The sequence below is a fragment of the Dreissena polymorpha genome, chromosome 10 (genome assembly GCF_020536995.1).
Source record: "Dreissena polymorpha isolate Duluth1 chromosome 10, UMN_Dpol_1.0, whole genome shotgun sequence".
Classification (NCBI taxonomy): Eukaryota; Metazoa; Mollusca; class Bivalvia; order Myida; family Dreissenidae; genus Dreissena; species Dreissena polymorpha.
The window spans coordinates 31,651,715-31,662,406 of record NC_068364.1 but is presented as its reverse complement, the minus strand read 5'-3'; the positions used below and the strand labels follow the sequence as shown (position 1 = coordinate 31,662,406).

Genomic DNA, 10,692 nt, shown 5'->3' with positions numbered 1-10,692 from the left:
TCACAATATTTCGCCACAATCATGGTCTGGGGCGTGATCAACCAGTTGTCCAAAGCTTTGTTATGGACTTTGAGGTCGGTTTGTTTAACCTTTTTCAATCATTTGGTAGCGTAAGTCGCGTTATTTATGAGTTATTATATTTTGGCTTGTTCAATCATGTAGTAGTGTGAGAAGAGTTATTCCAAGCGTAATTATGTAAAAAGATAGATGCCAAATCTCCATTCAAGCTTTATATTTAATATTGAAGCACTATGGTGCGCGCTTCAGACGGACCCAGGCTGTTGTGAGGTGCATAAACGCAGTGTGACTAAAGGCGACGTTCGAGAGACGCGAGGCCGTCAATACAGTGATGCCACTTGATGCGAAAGTAAGTTGCCATTCCATTTCTGCCCGAAATACAGATTACGTGTGTTTTCAACAAGTACACTTTTTAATTCCAACATGTATTCTCCCAAGTATACAAGTACTAGTATATACAGAAATAAGACAGCGCATAAACATTTCCTTGTTAATTAGTGCAATAAATTAATCCAGGCCTGCTGAACGGGCAATGCCAATATAGTCAGAAGACGTCTTTTACTATGTTCTGTCAACCTGGCTGAACAGTACCGTATGGAATACTGGTCAATGAATCGGAAAACATTAAGAACTAACAAAGATGCATAAGCTATGTTATATATTCGGTATGTACACCAGCTTGCTCACTAAAATGTTTGCAAAAATATAGTTCTTCACGGTGTGTTTACACTCTGTCCAGCCCGTGTGTAAATCCCTGAAAATCCCGTTGATTCTGCACCCTGATTATCGTGTCTGGGTCTGCAGGATTCATATAAATAAATAAATAAATATATATATATATAAATAAATAAATAAATATATATATATATATATATATATATATATATATATATATATATATATATATATATATATATATATATATATATATATATATATATATATATATATATATATATATGAACTGTCTGTTACTAAAGATCGCTTAGAAATCTTTATTGGTTATAATATGATGAGACTGCGCTGTCTGCTTAAAAGAATTTCTGTAAGAACTATTCTAAATATAGAAATAAATATACTAGACATCCCGGATTTCGGAAATAAATTTATTCAATTTAGAAGGATGGGAGAGTCAACTAGGCATAAATTAGTTAAACAAAAACAGATTAAGTTGCCGGATTCGAACCCGTGTTCTCTGGGACCGTAAGCGAATGCGCTACCACGGCGTAATGTAAACTTTCACGAAATAACGCGAAATATAAGATTAAAATTATATGCTAAATCGTCTGCCAATATCTGGGCATATTGGAGACCACAAATAAATAGGCACATATTTTCCCTTTAGAAAACACTCTGAACCAATCAGACAAAGTTTGACCATTTAGAAAATACATTCATTTAATTGGACAAAGATTGTCCCTTTAGAATACACGTTTTATTTAATAAGACAAAGGGTCTCCCTTAACAAAAAACGATCACTTAATTTGACAGAGATCGTTCTTTTGGAAAAGACGTTCACTTCATTAGCCAAAGATAGTACATTTAGAAAATACGTGAATTAATTAAACAAAGGATGTCCCTTTAGTAAAAACGTTCTCCTAATTGGACGAATATCGTCCTTTTACAAAACGTAGCATGCAAGTCTCTTTGCAAAACTCAGTACGCAAGTCTTTTTACAAAACGCAGTACTTAAGTCTTTTTACCAAACGAAGAACGCAAGTCTCTTTACAAAACGCAGCATGCCATCTCTTTGCAAAACTCAGTACGCAAGTCTTTTTACAAAACGCAGAACGCAAGCGGTGCCGGTGACATGTAGGTATAAGTCGGGGGCAACTTGCACGGCACGATTGTCGGCGGCTGAAGCCCGCCGGATGCGAAGTCGGAGCAGTTCGTTCCGTTGTAAAGGGCGCTGTAGCGGGATGAGTTGTTACGTAGTATGCCACATCTGAATTACAAAAAAACACATGTATAAACTTAAGGTGCTTGACGACCATCATGCCTGCTACACCATATAGTTTGGGTTTTTGCTTTGTTGTTGTTGTTGTTGTTGTTTTTTGTTGTTGTTGGGGGGTGGGGGTATCATTATGCGTTGACATTGTATTCGATCAAAACACGAACAGGATCCGCAATTTAATATCAAAAAGTTTTTTATCATACACATTTAGGATAGGTACAACTACAACACCGGAAATGACGTCAAAACTACCTGCAAAGATGGAGACCTTGTCTGTGTGCCGCCTGTAAGTCGCTAATGTTTGCCAAGTAACCACCCAGGTTCGAGCACACCGCCGGCGCTTCTTCAAACGAGATCCCGTCGTCGCCGGTACGTCGAACTGGGAAGACTATAATTATCAAACAATTATATTGTTTAAAAAAAAAGGAAATTAGAAAGGAACAATAATAAAAACTATTCCGTCTTAGTAATAATACAAGTGAAAAACTATTTTACCTCTCATTGATTCATTGCGAATCCAAACCAAATCTTTCATAGGTGTTTTCGTGACGACCAAATGTTGTGTTCAGCAGGTCGAAATGTCTACATACGCTTGTGACGACATCATAACTGATGACGTAACAATTCTTACACCCCGCTATGCATCGTAGCGCGCATTGTTGTTGGGATTGGAAAAACACATTTTCCCGTTCGCTGACTGTCACGCCTTTCACGCGAAAGAAATAACTATTCGAAACGTCTGATCGAACTTTATTTTGTTGGAAAAAGCAGCAAATGATAACTAACACCGCTTTTAAACACATTTTTATATAATATTCGAAACCAACATGTTAAAAATTTAAATCACAGTAATTGTGCTTGCCAAGTTTCACTTTTATATATTTGCAAAAAGAGAAAAAAAGAGAAAAAAGTTTTAATTATCTTGGATATTGATCACCAATGCCACCAACACAATATTGAGAACTATGTTGATCAACCGAAAATAAAGCTGTTTTCGTTTTGAATACATTAAATTAACAAATGTATTTGTTCTACGGCCACCTTAACAGAAACCAATAAATTGTGAACGTCAGAATGTTTGTTGAGAAGCCATGCACCATTAGCCGCAGGTGCACATTATCGACCATGCTTATCGTTTTTGTCAACTGCGGAGGTATCCCTTCAACCTGAATATATTGCACACCGGCAACATTCTATTCGCCTCTGTAGAAAGGGCTCAGAAAGTTATTCCAATTATTTTGAACGTTGCGTTAGACACGTGATCATTATACTCAAACATAAGGCGCAATATATTTAACATAGCCCTTAATAATTTTCACACATCATTCAAAATTGTAGGTAAGGAAAACGAAGAGGACATCAATAAACAATATGCTTTCATAAAGGCAATTATAGAAATATCGCCATAACAGTTATTAGCTATTGTCAATACTTAATAAATAATGTCAATTCAATTTTGCTCTTAATTATATGTTATTCATATTATTTTATTCATTTTTAACTTTATTACATATATATATTTATCACACGCTTTACCCTGTATCCCATGTAATACATCCATTACATATTTGTTTTTATTACACATGTGTAATACAACATTTTTAAGCGTTCTCATTGGCTTAGTTTACGTTTATTGACCAATTATATTTTGTTATTTTGCTGAAATGACAAAGCAACGCCAAATGACGTCACGAAATGTAATCAACATTCGGAATTTACCATTATGTTTACGTAAATATTTATTTAATTTGCTCATTTAAAAGCATGTGATAAAAAGATCTGACACTCGTTTTCATATCATACCATATTTTATTAAACTCGTCCAGGAAATTTGTTAGTAAGCTCGCCAAAGGCTCGCTTTCTAACAAAATTTCAGAACTCGTTTAATAAAATATGGTATGATAATTATGACAACTCGTGTCAGATCCTATATATAATGATTATTTTCTGTTAGATATGAAAGCGAAATGTAATGTGTCTTTTTTTTACTTTTATGTAAACCCATATTAATAAGTTTGTATTAAATACGTGTTGTCGTATATTTAAGCCGATGTTTAGAAATGAAATGTCATAGTATGTAGTTGTTCTTTTATAATGATCACACTTTCAGGTTTTACATAGTTATTTAACATCTCTCAAAATCTCAAAGAAATCAGTATGTTTTAAATCTGCCAGAAATCTGGTTTGCGGTCCAATATATGTTCTGTCCATAATTTGAAATTCTTCTCATCATATTAGTTATAAACGTGATCTTTTTTCACCTGAACTTTTATTTCCGCTTGGAATCAAACCGTATTGTGCATTTTTTCTTGAGTTTACATATTAACATAATACGCCGAGAGATCACTTTTACAGCCGAAATTGTGTTTCTCATGTGAAAACACGATTGCCAATGAATATTGCGATATCGCATCTTTGTTCTGCTATATGCGAGATTGCGTAACACAGGGGTCCGTTTCATCAACGATCGTACGACAAAATTGAAATACGACACGTATTTCGAAGACGCATTTCAACTAAACACCAAATAATAATACTATTATTTTTCCGTATATCTATTCATTTCATTGTTTTCTCACATATGATTTATATTTTGAATGCATATTGATGAACAGCTTTTGTATTTTCAGTCTCCAAAATTAGGTCGTAAATTAAGATTGTCGTACAATCTTTGATGAAACGGCCCCCATATTCCTAATTTCGAAGTTATAGTCATTAGCACACATAGTGATTTTGTTTAACACAAGCATAACGCGAGATTGAAAACAACAACGCCATATAGTGAAATTAATATCAACACAATTAAACACCGTATGTGTCGTGCGAAAAGTCGTGTTATCATCAAATAGTGTGCAAACAATAGCTAACATCAAACTAGCACCATAAAGTGTGTGCTTATTTGGAAATATCAATATGCTTGCAACTGTTTGAATATTATATACGGCAAGAATATATCTTCCCATTTACAAAATATAATGCAAACGTGCATGGCGGTTCTATTTTCACACGATTTGATCGATAAAGACTGTCAATGCGTGATTCGTTACTGTTGGTTCAAGTATGCTGCCCGGATCATACGCAGCGGGCAGGGCAAGGATGCGTACAGTAATAACTGATGTAACTAAATAAATATTCTTAGACTTATTTAATTAATGGCGAGCACTACCATCTTTACATTTATAATAATTAATTTAAGTTTTTACGGCTTAGCGGCTATGATAGCGCATGGCTGAAATGAGGGATGATAAATACCGTTAGGTTGAAAAGCGCATTTCCCAAATGATATTTTCGGCTAAGTTCCAACCTTAAACAATGCAAATGCAATTAAGGTTAACATTTGTTGGTCTATGCTTTGACATGCATGCGCATACAATTTCAATCGAACTTAAATAGTGCACCTGGATATGGTAACGGATCAGATATAATGTGAAAAAGATAATGTGTAAAAGACTTCAGCATACATATATGTTAGTTTAAACCTATCTATGCAAGCTCGATTGCATCAAAAGCATAGCGATGGTCCCAATTCAAAATGCCGAACTGACAAAAACACAAGTTTTCAGGAGACGTATTTTTGTTAAACATTTCTTGCACAAAATCAAATAAATATCAATTTTAACATTTTTAAAAGTGTCTCATGATGGAGCATGTTCGTATGAAATTAATTTGACGTTAAGTTAATAAATCTGCTGTAAAATGTATCTTCGTCATTTAGACTTGCATTTATATGATGTTTCGGCAAATTAAACAGCTAATTGTATAGATTTTGTTTCAATAGAATAAATTTTGCCACTGTTTTCGATTAGATATAGCAAAGCAATGCGTGCTTTTCTGTTTTACACGGTGGCACAGAGGTGACAACCGCAATTCTTTATTTATATTGTGGCCTCAACATAGTTACTTGTGGGAACAACTTATAAAGTTGAGGGAACAACTTCATAAATTGTGGCTTCAACTTAATAACTTGTGGAAACATCTTTTATAATAACTTGTGGAAACAACTAAGTACGTTATCCCCACAACCTATTATGTTGTTACCTCAGCTTACTAGTTATTTAGTTGAGACAACAACGAATAAGTTGTGGCCACAACTTCATTACTTGTTCCCAAAACTTATTAAGTTGTGGCCTCAACTTAGTAATTTGTTCATTTAACTTATTAAGTTATTCCTTCAACTTAATAACTTGTGGGAACAACTTATTAAGTTGAGGCCTCAGCTTAGAAACTTGTGGCGAAAACTTCATAACTTGTTCCCACAACTTATTCGTTGTTGCCTCAACTAAATAACTTGTGCGACCAACTAACTAAGTTGAGACCACTACTTTACGTTTAACCAATCAGACCGGCCGTTTCGTCTTTACCGTTTTATCACAATTAGTACACCTTATACTTCTAGGTGCTCGGGTTCGAGCGCCGGTCTGAGCACTATCCCTGTTAGCTATAGATCCCCGGTTCGAGCCCTGTCTGAGCACTTGCAAGGTAAGCCATGGATTCCAAATATGAGCCCCTATCTGAGCAATCGCCAAGTTAGCGACTGTGTTCAGGGTTCAAACCCTGGTGTGAAAACTAGGCCTGATAGCTCCCTTTTTAAACGATGGGTCTTTGGGTTTTAGCCCCAGTCTAAGGACTTTCCCTGTAAGCGACTGGGACCCCAGTCTGAGCATTCGCACCTTACGTAACGGGTCCCGGTTTGGAGGCCCTGCCTGAGCACTCACCCTGTATGCTTTGGGCCCCGGGCTCAAATCCCGGTTTAAGTACTTACCCTTTAAGCGAACAGACCCTAACCCAAGTCCTAGTCTTAGCGCCGAACCCGAAAAATGAGGGTTTATAGCTTACAGCCTAGTGCTCAGACCGAACCCGAACACCCATCGCTTGCGGGGCGAGCTCTCATTCCGGGACTCGAAACCAGGAAATGTTGCTTACGGAGCTAGTGCTCATTTCGGCAACCGGTCGCTTAGAAGGCGAGTGCTCAGTATAGTGTGTTAGCGACGGATGTTTGGTTGGAGTCCCTGTGTGAACCCGTAGCTTTCGGTGCTCAGACTGATGTTCGCAACCAGGATCCTTCCCTTACTGGGCAAGTGGTAAGACACAGGCTTGAAACCGGGATCCATAGCTTTCAGGGCTAGTGCTCAGACTTGGGCTCGAACCTGGGACCTGTCCCTGATTTTGCAAATTTTCACATAGGAATTCAAGCCGTCGCTTATAGGCTAAGTCCTTAAACCGAGGATCGATCTAGAGACCCAAAGCTTTCAGGACTAGTGCTCGTACCGTGATTCGAACCCCGGGACCATCGAAAACTCCTACTTAGCTTTAAGGACTAGTGTTCATACCGCGATTCGAACCCAGGGACCGTCGAAAACTTAGGCATCTAGCACTCGCCTCGAAAGCGATGGTTCCCTGGATCGAGCCCCGGTCAGAGCAATCGCCCTTTGCAAGAAGGGTTCCGGGTTCGAATCCAAAACCAATGGACCACTCTCTTATGAAGCGAGTGCTTCGGGACTCAAAACCGGGATCCGACGCTCACGCTGCTAGTGCTCAGACCGGGGATGGAACCCTGAACCAAGTCGCTAACAAGGCAAGTGCTCAGACAGGGGCTCAATCCCGGGATCCATAGCTTACAGGGATAGTGCTCAAACCGGTGCTCGAACCCGAACACACAATAGTACGAGTATAAGGGTACTAACTGTGATACAACGGTAAAGATTAAACGGCCCATCTGATTGGTTAAACTATGTTGTGGTCCAAACTTAGTAAGCTGTTCCCACAACTTATTAAGTTGTGGTCTTAACTTAGTAACTTGCGGCCAGAATTTATTAAGTTGAAAAAACAACTTACTTTGTTGAGACCTCAACTTAAAAAGTTGTAGGAACAAACTATTAGTTGTGGCCATAAGTTACTAAGTTACGGCCTCAACATTTTATATTATTTCGATTTCTGTGTGCGTTCATCAGTGCTATAAAAATGTACATCATTGAATTATTCTATAAGCAAAAGTTAACCTTTCGTCAATTTACCTTAAAATACATGGATATGTTGATAATTTAATAAATTAATTAGCGCTCACAATGCCGAAGCTACATTTTTTTGCAACTTCGTCATTTTGACTTCAACCAATTGCGGTTCGTCATTACATCACATGACTTTTTTGAGCTGTTGCGATTGGTTAACTAATTCGTTATTTTGGGGGTATATGCACATTGATTTCCCGCTTTGCACAGTATCAAAATCGCGAAATGCCAAAAAATGTAGGTTCGGCATTTTGAATTGGGACCATCGAGTAGGGCTTATATAAACACTCTCGAGTCCGTTTCCTGGGCCTAGAACCAAATCTTGGTGTCTTTCTCGCTATCGTTGCAAGATTATGATATGTATATAAACCGTCGTATGATTTCCTTACTCCGAACTTGGCTTATAACTATCAGAAAGCTAATTTCCAGTTTTTGCGGTCTTATGTAAACCTTCGTTCAATACCTTTATAAATATGGCCTAAAAGCGGTCTTTATCAATACAAAATTGTCAGGTTCATAACAAATTGTAATATAGATTTTTAAGTATACAACATATCCTGACAGGATGATTAATATTCACGACAAATAGTCACGATCACATTAACAAGACATACCATTCGAGTATACATACTTTATTAAGCAATATACATGTAATATATTAGAAAAGAGTGTCTCAATCTCTGCTGTTATGTGTTGACAGTATATTAGATATAAATGCGTTCGTCATTAAACATCTAATGCTATAATTGTGTAGCTCTTTTGAAAATTTTAACAACATGATCTTTTAGGCATTAACATTAAGCTGGATATAATTAAAACATTGCACGTTTTTAGTTAAAGGTATTGCCAAAAGTCAAAATTTAGGCATTTAAAAGGTATATGACGATTAGCAACCTGCAACAAATAGGTTTACCAATGCGGCATTAACATGCAATATTTACACAAACAGACATAAAGACATACAGACATAAATACCTACAGACATACATATATATTGAGAGAAAGGCAGACACACACAGGCAGATACAACCAGACAGACAGCCATACAGACCGACAGCCATACAGACAGACAGACTGACACAGACAGACAGACATACAGACAGACAGACAGACAGACAGACAGACAGACAGACAGACAGACAGACAGACAGACTTACATACATACAGACAGACAGACAGAAATGCATACAGACAGACAGACAGACACACATACACATACAGACACACAGACACACAGACACACATACAGACACACACACGCATAGACAGACACACTTACACACACAGACAGACGGACAGATATTTTATTCAGACGTATACATAGTTTGCATAAATACATATTAACATTATATTATGTAACGTGAATTTGTCTAGCAACATAACAGTATATAACATAAAATAATTATAAGAACATATTAATACAATTAAACACAATAGATTGCAAGACCATTTATGTTCTATCTAATCTGTAATTAATTGTATTACACAGTATTATAAAGGATTGCATGTCTCATCACGATTATTTGATATATGTACATACCTAAGCAATTACTGATTAGTCACATGAAACTAGTAACTTGTGGAATGTATATACAGATGGGTTAGTATAAAATATACGATTAATAATTTTTTATCAACTCAGTGTAACAGCGGCATTTAAATATACAATGGTATTCGTCTTCGAAATAAATAACGAGTGCATTTAAATTGTCAACAGTAGTGTTTATCTTTGTAAAAAATTTATATACGCAGAAAATATGTATGTTACTGTTATAATATTAAATGAACAGGCACTAAGAGCATATCATCATCTTGTATTCATTTTTGCCGTGTGCAATAAGTTGTTAAAACAGTACAAGCTCTATTTGATTCATAAGTAACAGCATTAATAGTGTATGGTTCTTAAGTCTGATATGGCTCTGAATTTATGAAAACTCTGATATGGATAAATTGCATAACCAATTTTGCAAAACTATTCTTTGTGTAAAACAATCTACTTCGAACTGAGCTGTTCGCGGTTAATTGGGTAAATTTCCTCTAGCCGTTTTATGCTCAATAAAAGCTTTGTGTTATTGGATGAAAGTTGTAAATAACCAAATGTCTTTATCATTCCAAGTTTTTATGGAAGAGATGAATGTTTTAACCAATTTCAATTGTATGAAAATAAATCGATGGTGTCACGCTTTTAAGTTAATGTTAGATTATCTTGGCTAGGGTTATATGCTTTATACAGCTAATTACACGTGTTACATGGTAAACCAAAGAATTTATATCCATTTTTTTCAATAGTGGAGCTATACGAGAGCTTCTTAGTTCAACAAGGAACTCTACTTTAAATTCTAAATAAGCTTCGAATATGGAAAATACCTGGATTGTTTATTTAATGAAAAGTCAAAAGTCCAAATGAGCCTATTTAGTTCACATTGTCCCGAACGCACGTGTAAACTATGTTACCAGAATGCCTGTGAATTCTTAGATCACGTTTTATTATGTTGTCCATAATTTTTTCGTGTAAAATGTAATATCCGAAAATCATGGCCGACCATAAGTAAAACATGATGTATTGTGCGAATGTTTTTAAGCTCAAAAACATTGCAATTGTTTTGGTTAAAGCGTTTAAACCTAGAGGTGAGATTTTGAATATTCTGGCTGTTGAATGATTGCATGATGACAAACATAATTGTGTTTGGAATTTACACATATTTTTCATGA

The 10,692-nt window shown here is 36.2% G+C and overlaps 1 protein-coding gene across 1 annotated transcript; it reads right to left on the bottom strand.

The window, feature by feature from the left end:
• Positions 1–1,398: 1,398 nt before the first annotated feature.
• Positions 1,399–2,579, bottom strand: LOC127848586 (tumor necrosis factor-inducible gene 6 protein-like). Its single transcript, XM_052381133.1, has 3 exons — positions 2,468–2,579; positions 2,225–2,360; positions 1,399–1,963 (listed from the first exon to the last, which is right to left on the bottom strand). The coding sequence occupies exons 1-3, from the start codon at positions 2,505–2,507 to the stop codon at positions 1,795–1,797; spliced, it is 345 nt and encodes a 114-aa protein (XP_052237093.1). The 5' UTR covers positions 2,508–2,579; the 3' UTR covers positions 1,399–1,794.
• Positions 2,580–10,692: the final 8,113 nt, after the last annotated feature.

Excerpts from the sequence above, each read along its gene's own strand:
- LOC127848586 (XM_052381133.1), bottom strand. The coding sequence starts at position 2,507 with ATGAAAGATTTGGTTTGGATTCGCAATGAATCAATGAGAG. Across the intron at positions 2,361-2,467 it reads TCGCAATGAATCAATGAGAG|TCTTCCCAGTTCGACGTACC; the intron begins GTAAAATAGTTT and ends TGATAATTATAG. Across the intron at positions 1,964-2,224 it reads CAAGGTCTCCATCTTTGCAG|ATGTGGCATACTACGTAACA; the intron begins GTAGTTTTGACG and ends TTTGTAATTCAG.